Genomic DNA, 16290 nt, shown 5'->3' with positions numbered 1-16290 from the left:
CAGTCATTGCTATCAGAACAATTGATACAGATAGCATCTCAAACAGTTACTGACATCTCATATCATTGGGAAAAATACACAAGTCACTTTTCATATTATTTATTGTTACAGTGGTGCCTCTTTATCAACGCCTCGTCTTACGCAAGTACATACAGACATCGTATTATCCTGACAAGCACGAGAAGCAAATGACCTCAAGCAACAAATGTAGGAAAACTCCTGAGTTGAGAGAGCGGTGTGTCACAAAAAGCCCAAACAAGACAGAGTTCAGATGTCTCATGACCCCAGCCCTTCTGAATTTACACAGGACAGTTGTGTGATTTATGGTGACATTCATTCAGACAATTAAAATGTAGTTAAGAACTTCTAAGCAACTGTATTACTAAAAGCAACCCACCCACACACACACAGCTGTGCCAGACTCAAGATGTTGATTGAATGTTCACGTCACCTTACTTTGAAAACATTTTGCAATAATAAGCGTCAAACGAAATTTCACAGAATTCCAGAGTTCAGACTTGATATTGTTTGGATGTTACAGTTAAGATAATGGCATGCAGCAGACCTAACATTACTATTGCCCCAAAGCTGTTAACAGCCCCTTTCCCACTAACTAGCAACACCTTCGGCTTTTCCCTTTCATAATTAACCTTTCAGTATGTATTCTGTTCATACAGTAGAAAAGGGGTTGAACCTCATCTCTGGGAGAGGAGAGCGACAGACTGGTCACTAGACCCAGAGCACAATGAGATGCATTGGTGATAGGATGGAGCAGTCCATTTTCAGATGTGGTGAGAGTGAAGGGAGTGTAAGAATGGGGATGATGATGGGGTCTAGGAATCGTGGACAGACATGTTCTCCACTTGGTTCTGGTCTCCACTTCCCTGCTTCTTCTTCCCTCCATCCTGCTGTTTCTTCTGCTTCTTGGACATCTCCACATCAATAGGGGCAGGCTTTACAAACTTCAGCATCTCTGTCATACCTAAGACAATGTATAGAATATGAATGAAAGTGTACACATTCAGTACAAACACAAACTGCTTTCATGGCAATACTAGTCATCAAATACACATAGAAGCAAATCTATATCTTTTTAAGTACTCTGCAATCATGAAAGGTTGTTTCTTCTCACTACCCTCCATGCATATGGCACACGTATTGCACGAACCTTCACAAAACCTGTAAACAAACAAACACCGTGGCTCACCTGGAGGCATGAAGTTCCGGAGTACCTCTGGAATAATGATACCTTCTTCTGTCTGGTACGTCTCCAGGATAGCACACATTACACGTGTGGTGGCACACATGGTCGCGTTGAGCATATGCACATAGTCGGCCTAAAGAACACAGGAAGAGTCATGTGAACTGGTTCAAATATTCCACTCAATTTGACTTTTTGATTATGGAAGCAAATCTAGAACTATCAATTTTATAATGGGAGGGTTTTCTATGGAAAGACTGGGTACTCTCACCTTGTCCATCATCTTTTTGGTCTGTCCGTAGCGGATACGCAGCCGACGAGCCTGGTAGTCTAAACAGTTGGAGCAGGAGACCAGCTCTCTGAAGGCTGCGGACCCTGGGAACCAGGCCTCCAAGTCCAGCTTCTTACTGGCTGCATGGTTCAGAGCACCTGGGTGGGAGCAGACAGACACTGAGGCTCAGACAGACCAGCTAGAAAACGTGGCTAGTAAGACACTCCAAAACTGCTCCCATGGGAAATGTCTGTTGTGTCAAATGTAAATCATGCAGGATCAATGTGAAGGTTGTTATTAAACATCAAGTTAACTCATACAAGTTATGGTTCTTGTCCTGAGTGGGTAAAGAAATTGTATTATTGATCAAACATTACTTACAGCGCGTTCGGAAATAATTCAGACCCCTTGACCTTTCACTCTGTTAGTTTAGCCTTATTCTAAAATGGATTAAACAGCCCCCCCTAGTCTACACACAAATACCCCATAATGACAAAGCAAAAACTTAAATATCAGATATACATAACTATTCAGACCCTTTACTTAGTTGAAATACCTTTGGCATGGATTACAGCCCGGAGTCTTCTTGGATATGAAGCTACAGGCTTGGCACACCTGTATTTTGGAGAGTTTCTCCCATTCTTATCTGCAGATCCTCTCAAGCTCTGTCAGGCTGGATGGGGAGCGACACTGCACAGATATTTTCAGGTCTCTCCAGAAATGTTCGATCAGGTTAAAACCAGGCTCTGGCTGGGCCACTCAAGGACATTCAGAGACTTTCCCCAAAGCTACTCCTGCGTTGTCTTGGCTGTGTGCTTCGAGTTGTCCTGTTGGAAGGTGAACCTTTGCCCCAGTCCGAGGTCCTGAGCAGGTTTTAAATGAAGGATCTGTATACTTTGTGCAGTTAATCTTTCCCTCAATCCTGACTAGAATCCCTGCCGCTGAAAAACATCCCCACAGCATGAAGCTGCCACCACCATGCTTCACCGTAGGGATGGTGCCAGGTTTCCTCCAGACGTGACACTTGGCATTCAGGCCAAAGAGTTCAATCTTGGTTTCATCAAACCAGAGAAACTTGTTTCTCATTGTCTGATAGTCCTTTAGGTGCCTTTTGGCAAAATTCAAGCAGGCCGTCATGTGCCTTTCACTGAGGAGTGGCATCCATCTGACCCCTCTACCATAAAGGCCTGATTGGTGGAATGCTGCAGAGATGGGATAACCTTCAAGGACAACCATCTCCACAGAGGAACTCCAATCAAGTTGTAGAAACATCAAGGATGATCAATGGAAACAGGATGCACATGAGCTCAATTTCCAGTCTCATAGCAAAGGCTCTGAATAAGGTATGTTTAAAAAAACAAATTAACATTTTCTAAAAACCTGTCTTCACTTTGTCATTATGGGGTATTGTGTGTAGATTGATGAGGGAAAAAAATATTGAATCAATTTTATGACCGTGTGGAAAAAGTTAAGGGGTCTGAATTCTTTCCGAAGGCACTGTATATTTCAGTGGAGACGCTATAAGGTTTCAAATGACTGGCTTTGTAGCATCTACAGACTCATTGTATATTTCAGTGGAGACGGTAAGGATACAAAGCCAGTCATTTGAAACATTGTTGTAGTGTCTCACAGAAGCCCTGGGAATGGTCAAAACATCACATTTCCAAACTTTAATAAATTATTTCTCAATAATCATTTTGGATACAGACTTTCAAAAGCTCTGCTAGGCATCCTTCCCCCAAAGGACATCTAGGGATGTCCTCTCAGAATGATTTAAAACATATCTTTTGGCCAATCTCGTAGGGAATTGGCCAAATCATCATATCTTTTGGCCAATCTCGTATGGAATTGGCCAGTGATAATTACGTCTCCGTCCCAGAGAGGAACAGGTGTGTTGAGTAGAACTATCTGCAGCACCTACCTGAGACTATGTTGACGATGCGGTAGGGGATCCCTAGTGTCTGGTAGAACTCCTCAGCAGTTTCAATCATCTCATCCATCATCTCCCAGGACTTGTTGTCATGAGGAGAAGCAAATACAAACTGCTCAATCTGAATGGAGAGTGTTGATTAGTATTTGGCAATCATTAGCTGAGACCCTATTAAAAAAAGCAATGTTCTCCTCTGAAAAATGTGCATCGCTTGACATAATCTGTAAATGATCAATAACAGGACTTCATCTTTCTTCAATTAGGCCTATAAAATACAATGTACTCCAACAAAGCTGTGGCCTTTTAACATTGACCATGACTCGACCATGACTCACCCATATCTACTTTGAGAAAATGTCCACTGACCTTCTCAAACTGGTGCACCCTGAAGATGCCTCGGGTGTCACGGCCGTGGGAGCCCACTTCCTGTCTGAAGCAGGTGGAGAGGCCGGCGTAGCGAATGGGCAGCTCCTCTGGCTTCAGCCACTCGTCTCTCAGGAAGGCTGCAATAGGCTGCTCCGAGGTAGCAATCAGATACTTCTCATCAATGGCCGTGTCCTCAGACTTCTCACTGCTCTTCCCAATCACCTGAGAGACAACAAGCAGGGAGGGCACAGAGTGAATCATTTCAGGGGGAAAATACCCACATCAGCATATTTGACATGTTTGTCATTTAACAGACTTATTCAGAGCGACTTACAGTTAGCGCAGTAATCTTAAGATGGCTAAGTTGGCCAACCACATATCACAGTAAATAAAATCATCCTAAATAAAAGGGGGTGGGGATGAGGCTGTGGGATTTAAGTATATTTAAGATACTCTTTGAAGAGGTAGGGTTCCAGATGTTTTCAGATGGTCAGAGACTTTCTTAGCTCCGAGGGGAATCTGGTTCCACCATTAAAGTGCCAGGACAGAGAAAAGCTTTGACTGGGCTGAGCTGGTGCTGCCCTCCCGTAAGAGTGAGAGCTGGAGTCCTCGGGTTGGAGTGTAGGGTTTGAGCATAGCCTGAAGGTAAGGAGGGGCAGTTCCTCTTGCAGCTCTGTAGGCAAGTACCATGGTCTTGTAGTGGATGTGAGCTTCGACTGGAAGCCAGTGGAGGAGTGGGGTAACATGGGAAAACTCGGAAGGGTTGAACCAGGTGGGCTGCAGCGTTCTGGATTTGCAAGGGTTTCATGGTACAAGCAGGGCGCCCAGCCAACACTGAGTTGTAGTAGTCCAGATGCTAGGTAGGGTCGTACTCCTCGGATGTTTTAGAGCATGAACCTGCAGGAGCGAGTCAAAGCTTTGACGTTTGCAGAGAATGACAGGTGTCGCCGCCTATGGTCACGTCAAGGTTCTTTGCATTCTGGGAGGGGTGTGTGGAGTTGTCAACCGTGATGGAAAGGTCTTTGAGCAGGCAGGCCTTCCGAGAAGATGAGCAGTGCCATCTTCTCGATGTTGAGCTTGAGGTTTTGCACCGATATTCAAGCTGAGATATCTGCCAGGCATACAGAGATGCATGTTGCCAGCTGGGTGTCAGGAGGACGGAAGGAGAAAAGTAGCAGAGTGTCATCCACATAGTAATGATAGGAGACCATGTGATGATATGATTGAGCAGAGTGACTGACTTGGTGTATAGAGGGCCTAGAACAGAGCCCAGGGGGACACCCGTCGTGAGAGTGTGGTGCAGATACGAACGTCTTCACCACGTCACCTGGTAAGAGCGGGCTGTCAGGTAGAATGCAATCCAAGAGTGTGCAGAGCCTGAGACGCTCAGCCCTGAGAGGGTGGAGAGGAGGATCTGATGGTTCACGGCATCGAAGGCAGTGTATAGATCTAGGAGATGAGAACAGAGGAGAGAGTCAGCTTTGGCAGTGCGAAGAGCCTCCGTGACACAAAGAAGAGCAGTCTTGCTTGAGGGACCTGTCTTTAAGCCTGACTGGTTAGGGTCAAGAAGATCATTCTGAGAAAGACAGCGACAGAGATGGTCAGAGGCCGCACGCTCAAGTGTTTTGGAAAGAAAATAAAAAAGTTCTATAGTTGACGTCAGAAGAGTTGAGTTTTGGTTTCTTGAGGAGGGGAGCGACTCGGACCATTTTGAAGTCAGAGGGGATACAGTCAGTGGTCAAAGATGAGTTGATGAGTGAAGTGAGAAGGTCTCAAGAGACCGTCTGGCAAAGGGAGGAGGGGATGGGGTCGCGCGACCAGACCTCAAGTCGCAGGGTTTCATATGGAGAGAGCGGGAAGAAAGAAGTCAAGGCATAGCGTAATTCTGTCTGAGTGCAGATGCTTGAAATTTAGAGGGATAGAAAATGGCCTTAGCAGCACATACAGGAGAAGGTAGAGAATGTAAGGATGATCGGTCCTCCGGGAAGTTCAATATCCCTCCTTTTTGGGAAAGGGTGAGGTCAAAAGAGGCAGAGGGGAAATACAGCTGGAAAGAAGTGAATCTAAGGCACACTTCGAGAGGTTGAAGTTGCCAAGTACGACAAACGGTGAGCCATCGTTAGGAAATTAGCTCATTGAGGAACTCCCCAAGGGCACCTGGTGGGCAATAAACGGCAACAACGTTAAGCTTGAGTGGACAAGTATGGAACTCAAATGAGGAGATGAGGTGAGAGAAAAGCGCCACCCACTGCTGCGATGACTAGAAGCTCTCTGACAAAATGAACATCAAATCTACATCTTTGTGTAAACATTAAAGAGCCATGAAAGAGTTGTACATCAGCCCTGTCCTGCAATAGAAATGGAAGGTTCATTTGAAATCCATCACACCTTGTAAAGTTCATCATCAAACTGGCTGAGCTGGGCCACCTCCTGCATGACCTCTTTCCTCATGAAGAAGGGGGTGTACAGCATTTGGTAGTTCTTGCTGTGGAGCATCCGCAGAGCATAGTTGATCAATGCCTGCTCTAGGAAAACTAGTGGCCCCTAAAAACAGAAAAGGGGAAGAGTCAGTAAGGATAACGATCATAGTTGAACGGAATTACACCTGGTTTGAATCGGCCTGTGAGTATTGGCTACATGTGACAGTGTGTGACTAAGAACTTGCCTTGAGGAAGTAGCCACGGCTCCCTGCCACTATAGCTCCTTTCTCTCCGTCGTAGCCATCGATCATGACTACCAGGTCCACGTGGGAATACTTCTTCTGCACAGTACAGTCTCCCCAAGTGCGCTCCACTTTGTTATCAGCATCCTGCCAGGGAGATAGCGGAGGGAAATTAGAGAGTAGAAAAGTAAACAAAAAGAGGCAAAACAAAATGCATGAGACAGAGACAAGACACCAGATTTTGTGTTTTCTTCCAGAAGCAATGTTTACTTCCATCCACCTCCTTATTGCTGGTGATGGGAATTACAATTCCTTGACAACCCACCTCATCATTACTTATGGGCACAGATGGATGCAAGAGGTTTCCGATCTCTCTCAGGTATTGAAAGCGCTCCTCCTCCAGCTTTACCCTCTCACTGTCAGATTTCTGCACTGCCTCATCCACAAGCAGACGGACCTTCTTGATCTGGGTGACCGTGAGGGGCTAGAGGGAGGAAAGAGACATTAAAAATACTCATGGTATGGGACCCACAAGTCCAATAGAATCTTCCATAAAGACGTCAATCAGCATATAGATGAAGTGCTAGCTAGCGAGTTGACCTACCGCTAGTGTGTCTGCTGTTAGGGCCTCCAAGTTCTGGGTGTCGTCTGGGAGAGAATCATCCTCCCCAATTGGCTCTTTCTTCTGTAAACAGAAAAGCCCCAGAACAGGGTGAACAGTTAGTGTTTCTTTCTATCTGCACATAGAATAGAACATGACATGCTGTCAGAATGAAGGGGGGGAAAACAGGTAGCCATGTAACATTAGGTTATGTAAAGACTGAGGGGTGGCTGGATTGTTCACCAGCATCACAAGATGTCCCCTATACCTTCATTTTCTCGCCAACGGTTTTGCTGCATAAATTCTTCGCCTTGTTGAGGTTGTCGGCAGTAAAACGACCTGGCGAGCATGGAAAAGACAAGGGTCAACATTACATGCATCAATAATGGTGTGTGTCATGGCAGGTAGCTAACATTATGACGTTAGTGACACTGACACCTGAAACCCCACCTCTTTAAGGAATACCTAGGATAGGATAAAGACCCCCCCCCTTAAAAATATGTAGATGCAGACTTAAATGTAAATGTAAATGACAGGAGACATTAAGGCCAGACACTACAGGCAAAAACAAAAAAAGGGATTTTGCTTCCATTTGAACATTTTAGGATATTTTGTAACTATAACTACCATACTGTAATAAAATGTACAAATAAAATAGTCAATAATGTATATAAACACTTTATTTGTATCATTGTATCCCAACTTCGTCAACAACACGTGCCACGAATGTCATTCATGATAGCATGTTTCATGTAGAACTTCAAACGCTATTTTTAAAACTCCATGTTGAATTATATATAATATATATATATATATGTGGGGCAAAAAAGTATTTAGTCAGCCACCAATTGTGCAAGTTTTCCCACTTGAAAATTACAAGCCTCATCTTTTTATCATAGGTACACTTCAACTATGACAGACAAACTGTAAAAATAAAAAAAATATTTTATTTATTTATTTGCAAATTATGGTGGAAAATAAGTATTTGGTCAATATTCGGACAATAACAAAAGTTTCTCAATACTTTGTTATATACCCTTTGTTGCCAATGACAGAGGTCAAAAGTTTTCTGTAAGTCTTCACAAGGTTTTCACCTGACCAGAAGAAGATTGGGAGAATGTCATATGGATCATCCAAATGCTCTCTAGCAAACTTCAGATGGGCCTGGACATGTACTGGCTTAAGCAGGGGGACACTGCAGGATTTGCAGGATTTGAGTCCCTGGCGGCGTAGTGTGTTACTGATGGTAGGCTTGGCTACTTTGGTCCCAGATCGAGGGAGATTATCAGTGGTCTTGTATGTCTTCCATTTCCTAATAATTGCTCCCGCAGTTGATTTCTTCAAACCAAGCTGCTTGTGGTCCTTCTGTAGCTCAGTTGGTAGAGCATGGCGCTTGTAACGCCAAGGTAGTGGGTTCGATCCCCGGGACCACCCATACGTAGAATGTATGCACACATGACTGTAAGTCGCTTTGGATAAAAGCGTCTGCTAAATGGCATATATTATATTATTATTACCTATTGCAGATTCAGTCTTCCCAGCCTGGTGCAGGTCTAAAATTATGTTTCTGGTGTCCTTTGACAGCTCTTTGGTCTTGGCCATAGTGGAGTTTGGAGTGTGATTGTATGAGGTTGTGGACAGGTGTCTTTTATACTGATAACAAGTTGAAAAGGGTGCCATAATACAGGTAATGAGTGGAGGACAGAGGAGTCTCTTAAATAATAAGTTACAGGTCTGTGAGAGACAGAAATCTTGCTTGTTTGTAGGTGACCAAATACTTATTTTCCACCATAATTTGCAAATAAATCACTAAGAATCCTACAATGTGATTTTCTGGATTTTCCCCCCTCATTTTGTCTGTCATAGATGAAGTGTACCTGTGATGAAAATTACAGGCCTCATATTTTTAAGTGGGAGAACTTGCACAATTGGTGGCTGACTAAATACTTTTTTTGCCCCACTGTATATACACTGCTCAAAAAAATAAAGGGAACACTTAAACAACACAATGTAACTCCAAGTCAATCACACTTCTGTGAAATCAAACTGTCCACTTAGGAAGCAACACTGATTGACAATACATTTCACATGCTGTTGTGCAAATGGAATAGACAACAGGTGGAAATTATAGGCAACTTGCAAGACACCCCCAATAAAGGAGTGGTTCTGCAGGTGGTGACCACAGACCACTTCTCAGTTCCTATGCTTCCTGGCTGATGTTTTGGTCACTTTTGAATGCTGGCGGTGCTTCACTCTAGCGGTAGCATGAGACGGAGTCTACAACCCACACAAGTGGCTCAGGTAGTGCAGCTCATCCATGATGGCACATCAATGAGAGCTGTGGCAAGAAGGTTTGCTGTGTCTGTCAGCGTAGTGTCCAGAGCATGGAGACGCTACAACGAGACAGGCCAGTACATCAGGAGACGTGGAGGAGGCCATAGGAGGGCAACAACCCAGCAGCAGGACCGCTACCTCCGCTTTTGTGCAAGGAGGAGCACTGCCAGAGCCCTGCAAAATGACCCCCAGCAGGCCACAAATGTGCATGTGCCTGCTCAAACGGTCAGAAACAGACTCCATGAGGGTGGTATGAGGGCCTGACGTCCACAGGTGGAGGTTGTGATTACAGCCCAACACCGTGCAGGACGTTTGGCATTTGCCAGAGAACACCAAATTGGCAAAAGGATGCTTTAGTCCAGGTCTGGGAGGATATCCCTCAGGAGACCATCCGTCACCTCATCAGGAGCATGCCCAGGCGTTGTAGGGAGGTCATACAGGCACGTGGAGGCCACACACACACACTACTGAGCCTCATTTTGACCTGTTTTAAGGACATTACATCAAAGTTGGATCAGCCTGTAGTGTGGTTTTCCACTTTAATTTTGAGTGTGACTCCAAATCCAGACCTCCATGGGTTGATAAATTTGATTTCCATTGATAATTTGTGTGATTTTGTTGTCAGCACATTCAACTATGTAAAGAAAAAAGTATTTAATAAGAATATTTCATTCAGATAATTTAAACGCTTGTTTTCCGGGACATAGCTAGCACATGGCAATATCCTTTGTAGTCGCAGTGCTTTGTACTGAAAGAGGAGTAATATCCTGACATCCGATCAGTGACTGGAGTTAAGGCCCTTTACGACAACCTGATTGGTTAAAATGCCACATGTGCCACGCAGCACTTCCTTGTTTGAAAATATCTCCCGCGAAGAATCCACGTAAAGAGAGTAAAAAAAGATACAATCTTGAAGAATATACCTACAGTATGCAAATAAAAATAGGCGATCCATTAGCCAATGCGAGAAAAGCTGTGAATTTTTAAAAAAAGTGCCTCATAGAGGCAGTGGTAATACATGTAGAGGAAAATGAGGTAACCGGCAACAGGGCGTCCAGGCGCAAATTAGTTGAGATGAAGATGACAACCAGACAGTAGCCAGCCAACAGTGGCTTTTATTCCACGTCACAAACAAACCAATTTGTACATGATTTGATCTGCCCTAAGAGTCTAAATACTGGACTGGAAATCACCATAGACCCCACCAACCAGGGATTCTGTAATTCTGTCCAGGCTGCAGGAGTGCTCCAGGGGAGACGTGGCATTTGATAAAAATGCAAGGATGGTTCATCTAGCCCACGAACTTGGACATGCCGCTCTTTAGAAAAAAAGCAAAGTCCTAGGGATTCCTTCGTCTCAGCTCATATCAGAGACATGACAGGAGAATGACAGGGAAATAAAAAGGCAGAGTAGCCATTGTCAGGTGACTTGCTGTGTATTTTTAAAATATTTGTTTTTATTTGACCTTTATTTAACTAGATAAGTCAGTTAAGAACAAATTCTTATTTTCAATGACGGCCTAGGAACAGTGGGTTAACTGCCTGTTCAGGGGCAGAACGACAGATTTGTACCGTGTCAGCTCGGGGGTTTGAACTTGCAACCTTCCGGTTACTAGTCCAACGTTCTAACCACTAGGCTACCCTATAAATAATATGAATTTCCTTGCTCCAGCAAAATGTATTCAAAGTGTATAAAACTGAGCGACAGGAAAACATAACTATACAACGAGACTGTCACATAGGCCTACAGTGTCATAGGTCTGTAGACTAATGTGATTAGTGAGAAATTAGCTTTACATAAAGTAAATATAGGTTAATATTTACATAGGGTAACATGTTGATATTTAGTCCTGCCGTTATGACTAGAGGTCGACCGATTAATCGGAATGGCCAATTCATTTGGGCCGATTTCAAGTTTTCATAAGAGTTTTTTGGGCTCCGATTTTTTTTTCATATACACCTTTATTTAACTAGGCAAGTCAGTTAAGAACACATTCCTATTTTCAATGACGGCCTAGGAACGGTGGGTTAACTGCCTTGTTCGGGGGCAGAACAACAGATTTTCACCTTGTCAGCTCGGGGGAGCCAATCTTGCAACCTTACAGTTAACTAGTCCAATGCTCTAACCACCTGCCCTCTCATTGCACTCCACGAGGAGATCATTGCCTGTTACGCGAATGCAGTAGAAGCCAAGGTAAGTTACTAGCTACCATTAAACTTATCTTATAAAAAACAACCAATCATAATCACTAGTTATAACTACACATGGTTGATGATATTACTAGTTTATCTAGCGTGTCCTGCGTTGCATATAATCGATGCAATGCTGGGGGATGATTTAACAACAGCACATTTGCGAAAAAAAGCACAATCGTTGGATGTCTGTACCTAACCATAAACACAGGAGTATATATTTTTAAACCTGCATATTTAGCTAAAATAAATCCAGGTTAGCAGGCAATATTTACCAGGTGAAATTGTCATTTCTCTTGCGTTCACTGCACGCAGAGTCAGTGTATATGCAACAGTTTGGGCCGCCTTGCTCATTGCGAACTAATTTGCCAGAATTTTACATAATTATGACATAACATTGAAGGTTGTGCAATGTAACAAGAATATTTAGACTTAGGGATGCCACCTGTTAGATAAATTACCGAACGGTTACGTATTTCACTAAAATAATAAGAGTTTTGTTTTCAAAATGATAGTTTCCGGATTTGACCAAATTAATGACCAAAGGCTCGTATTTCTGTGTGTTATTATGTTATAATTAAGTCTGATTTGATAGAGCAGTCTCACTGAACGATGGTAGGCAGCAGCAGGCTCGTAATCATTTATTCAAACAGCACTTTCGTGCGTTTTGCCAGCAGCTCTTCGCAAGCACAGCGCCGTTTATGACTTCAAGCCTATCAGCCTAATGGCTGGTGTAACCGATGTGAAATGGCTAGCTAGTTAGCTGGGTGTGCGCTAATAGCGTTTCAAACGTCACTCGCTCTGCAACTTAGTAGTTATTCCCCTTGCTCTGCAAGGGCCGCGGCATTTGTGGAGCGATGGGTAATGCTGCTTCGAGTGTGGCTGTTGTCGATGTGTTCCTGGTTCGAGCCCAGGTAGGGGCGAAGAGAGGGTCGGAAGCTATACTGTTACACTGGAAATACTATAGTGCCTATAACAACATCCAATAGTCAAAGGTATATGAAATACAAATGGTATAGAGAGAAATAGTCCTATAAATACTATATTAACTACAACCTAAAACCTCTTACCTTGGAATATAGAAGTTTCATGTTAAAAGGAACCACCAACTTTCATATGTTCTCATGTTCTGAGCAAGGAACTCAAACGTTAGCTTTTTACATGGCACATAGTGCAAAAACAAAGTGTTGGAGAAGTAAAAGTGCAATATTTAAACCAAATTGAACATTGAATTCATTATTTATTTGGGGCTAAATTGATTTTATTGATGTATTATATTAAGTTAAAATAAGTTCATTCAGTACTGTTGTAATTGTTATTATCACAAAAAAAAAAAAATAATAATACAAAAAATATATTTGTTTAAAAATCGTCCGATCGATAGCGGCTTTTATGGTCCTCCAATAATCGGTATCGGCGTTAAAATCATAATCGGTCGACCTCTAATACACATATACATACACACACACCTTGTCGTTTTGATTTAAAGTGTAATTTTGTGTAAATATTTGCAAAATATGCATCCGTCAGTTTTTTTAAAAGAATTCCATAAAATTACAATATTTTTAAACTTCGGTTAAAGTCTGACAACTGAGTGTCTTATCACAAACAAAAACATTCTGCCTTAGCAATGTGTTAAAACAAACTCTCGTAATATGCAAATGAGCGCATATTTGAAGGAGGGGGTTGCCTCATTTGCATATTTTGATTTTAAACTATAACTTGTAATACATAAATACAAGATATTATTGTATACTTTCAACTGGTAAAGTTAGAGTGTGATGAGAGTAAAGAAAAACAGATCCCTATCTGTTTTACACATACTGGGTGGGGATTGCGTCAGATTGTTCGGTCAGTGTGAATAGGAGGATGTATCGATTGAGTTTCTCGCTAGTTCAACTACTAAACCATACATTGTTAGTTAGCTAGCTATGTTAAACACGAATCAAATACATGTCAGATATGCCTAGTTAAAGCCATGGGACAGGAGATTGTTGGTTGTATCCCAGGTGGCTAGCACAGCTAGCTAGCTACGTAGACATTTACTAACTCCCGGTGACTAACTAGTTTATCTACCTAGGTAGCGCAGGTTACCAACTAGTTAGGCTTTAGCTGAGAATTTAATAGTGAACTAGCTAGATCTAAAAACGTGAACTGGCGTATCATGCTTGAATTTGTCCATTTCTGTTTGGGTGACTACAAGGTCGACTTTTGAGTACAGTTTATTAATGCACGATGCTAGCAAGCAATTTGGACACCAACAGGCATCCCATTAAATGAATGCACATAGCTAGCTAAAAGGCGGAACTTACATTTTCTCCATTCTGTGTCTGCGTGTACCAGTTTATCCACAAGTGACACGTCTTTAAACCTTTTCCTTTGCGTCTCTCTGATTACTTCAGGATCACCGCCTTTATCGGCTCTAAATTGGTCCAAATCGAGCACCATGCTGACACTAAGCTTCCTCAACTGCAATGATTTAACCGGACTAGTTGTATTCTGCAAGAAGCCCGAATGATGACGTCACATCGTATGGTAATGACAAAACCTTCAAAATAAAAGGCTGCAGTACGAAACATTGCAATGTGGATAACTCATTCAAAAGCTGTATAATTTTTTATCAATGGGCAATTGTATTGTACCAACAAGAAAAGGCAATAAATTATTGATGAAAACAAATACAAAATAATGAAAAAATACTATTACACGAGAGAAGGCATTAGCTGAATGTTTTTTAATATGACACAAATTACCAAAATGAGTGGCTTCTCTGACACTGACAAATTGACATCAGTCAGGTCTTGAATTCATATAAAGATTAGCCCAGGCCAATGAAGAGACACACAGATTGTACAAGCTGAATAATATCCAGTGCATTCATATTCAGAACCCTTGACTTTTTTGACATGTTGTTAAGTTATAGCCTCATTCTAAAATGTTCCCTCATCAATTACACACAATATCTCATAATGACAAAGCAAAAACTGTATTTTTGAATGTTTTGCTAATTTATAAAAAATAACAAAAATTAAATATCACATTTACTTAAGAATTTAGACCCTTTAACTCAGTACTTTGTTGAAGCACCTTTGGCAGTGATTACAGCCTATTTTCAGGTCTTTCCAGAGATGTTTGTGATAAGTTTAGACCGGGCTCTGGTTGGGCCACTCAAGGGCATTCAGAGACTTGTCCCAATGCCACTCTTGCATTGTCTTGGCTGTCTGCTTAGGGTTATTGTCCTGTTAATTTTAATACATTTGCAAACATTTCTAAAAACCTGTTTTTGCTTTTCATTATGGAGTATTGTGTGTATATACACTACCATTTAAAAGTTTGGGGTCACTTAGAAATGTCAGTGTGTTTGAAAGAAAAGCTATTTTTTTGTCCATTAAAATAACATAAAATTGATCAGAAATACAGTGTAGACATTGTTAATGTTGTAAATGACTACTGTAGCTGGAAACTTTTTTTAAATGGAATATCTACATAGTCGTACAGAGGCCCATTATCAGCAACCATCACTCCTGTGTTCCAATGGCACGTTGTGTTAGCTAATCCAAGTTTATCATTTTAAAAGGCTAACTGATCATTAGAAAACCATTTTTGCAATTATGTTAGCACAGCTGAAAACTGTTGTTCTGATTAAAGAAGCAATTACAACTGGTCTTCTTTAGACTAGTTGAGTATCTGGAGCATCAGCATTTGTGGGTTTGATTACAGGCTCAAAATGGCCAGAAACAAAGAACTTTCTTCTGAAACTCGTCAGTCTATTCATGTTCTGAGAAAGGAAGGCTATTGCCAAGAAACTGAAGATCTCGTATAAAACTGTGTACTACTCAATCTGGTTCTAACCAGAATAGAACAAACTGGCTCTGACCAGAATAGAATAGCACAAACGGGCTCTAACCAGAATAGAAAGAGGAGTGGGAGGCCCTGGTGCACAACTGAGCAACAGGACAAGTACATTAGAGTGTCTAGTTTGAGAAACAGACGCCTTACAAGTCCTCAACTGGCAGCTTAATTTAATAGTACCCACAAAAAAACAGTCTCAACGACTACTGTAAAGAGGTGACTCCGGGATGCTGGCCTTAAATTGGGTGTGTTTCATGTTTCATTTGGATTAATTATATCTTATTCTATTGGGAATCCAGCCATGGACATAATAATACATGTATTCAATCACCAACCATGGAAGTAAGCATTATGAAAGTGAATAGTCAGGGAATACACATTTACATGTATCTTGTTCAGGCATTTTAGCAGGGATTTTAGCATCTTTGATTCTGTAATTAGTCTAGGAGCGCAAGCTGGAAAAGATGGGAGTGGAGGTCATTATTATAGTCCATAACACAAATGACAGACGTATTGCAGTGTTCATTACAGAAGGGAATAATTACATAGAGGGGCATGAAGATTTAATGAGAGAATTTGTTGAATGTTTCAATGGTAATGAACATTTTATTACATAAAATGATCATTTCATTTATTATTTACCTGAATTAACGTTGTTGTTTAAAACAGATTGTGGTTTATCAGCTCAAGACAAAGAAAAGCTCCACCAGGATATAAAATACCTGATAAAGCTGTTCCAGGACCTCTTCAACAAGAAATACAGTATGCTTAAATAAGCCTCCTGATGTAGTGTTTATTTGAACAACAATAATTATATATAATTATATTTATATGTATGACCATGACAAACCATCATAGTTTGACATAGTCAATGTCAAAAT

General features: G+C 41.8%; 1 protein-coding gene across 1 annotated transcript; it reads right to left on the bottom strand.

The window, feature by feature from the left end:
- Positions 1–89: 89 nt before the first annotated feature.
- On the bottom strand, positions 90–14060 carry LOC124046184 (serine--tRNA ligase, cytoplasmic-like). Its single transcript, XM_046366286.1, has 11 exons — positions 13870–14060; positions 7300–7370; positions 7035–7115; positions 6756–6914; positions 6434–6577; positions 6157–6312; positions 3769–3990; positions 3394–3523; positions 1473–1630; positions 1208–1337; positions 90–982 (listed from the first exon to the last, which is right to left on the bottom strand). The coding sequence occupies exons 1-11, from the start codon at positions 14003–14005 to the stop codon at positions 834–836; spliced, it is 1536 nt and encodes a 511-aa protein (XP_046222242.1). The 5' UTR covers positions 14006–14060; the 3' UTR covers positions 90–833.
- Positions 14061–16290: the final 2230 nt, after the last annotated feature.

Source organism: Oncorhynchus gorbuscha, linkage group LG10, assembly GCF_021184085.1.
Source record: "Oncorhynchus gorbuscha isolate QuinsamMale2020 ecotype Even-year linkage group LG10, OgorEven_v1.0, whole genome shotgun sequence".
NCBI classification, from domain to species: Eukaryota; Metazoa; Chordata; class Actinopteri; order Salmoniformes; family Salmonidae; genus Oncorhynchus; species Oncorhynchus gorbuscha.
Note: the sequence above shows the minus strand (reverse complement) of the source record. Positions and strands in the feature narration are given on the sequence as shown.

Bases quoted from the DNA above. Each gene is read 5' to 3' on its own strand.
- LOC124046184 (XM_046366286.1), bottom strand. From the start codon at position 14,005: ATGGTGCTCGATTTGGACCAATTTAGAGCCGATAAAGGCGGTGATCCT. The intron at 6,578-6,755 runs GTGGGTTGTCAA...TCTCCCTGGCAG, and splicing joins TGCCCATAAGTAATGATGAG to GATGCTGATAACAAAGTGGA. The intron at 3,524-3,768 runs GTCAGTGGACAT...CTCTCCATTCAG, and splicing joins GGGTGCACCAGTTTGAGAAG to ATTGAGCAGTTTGTATTTGC.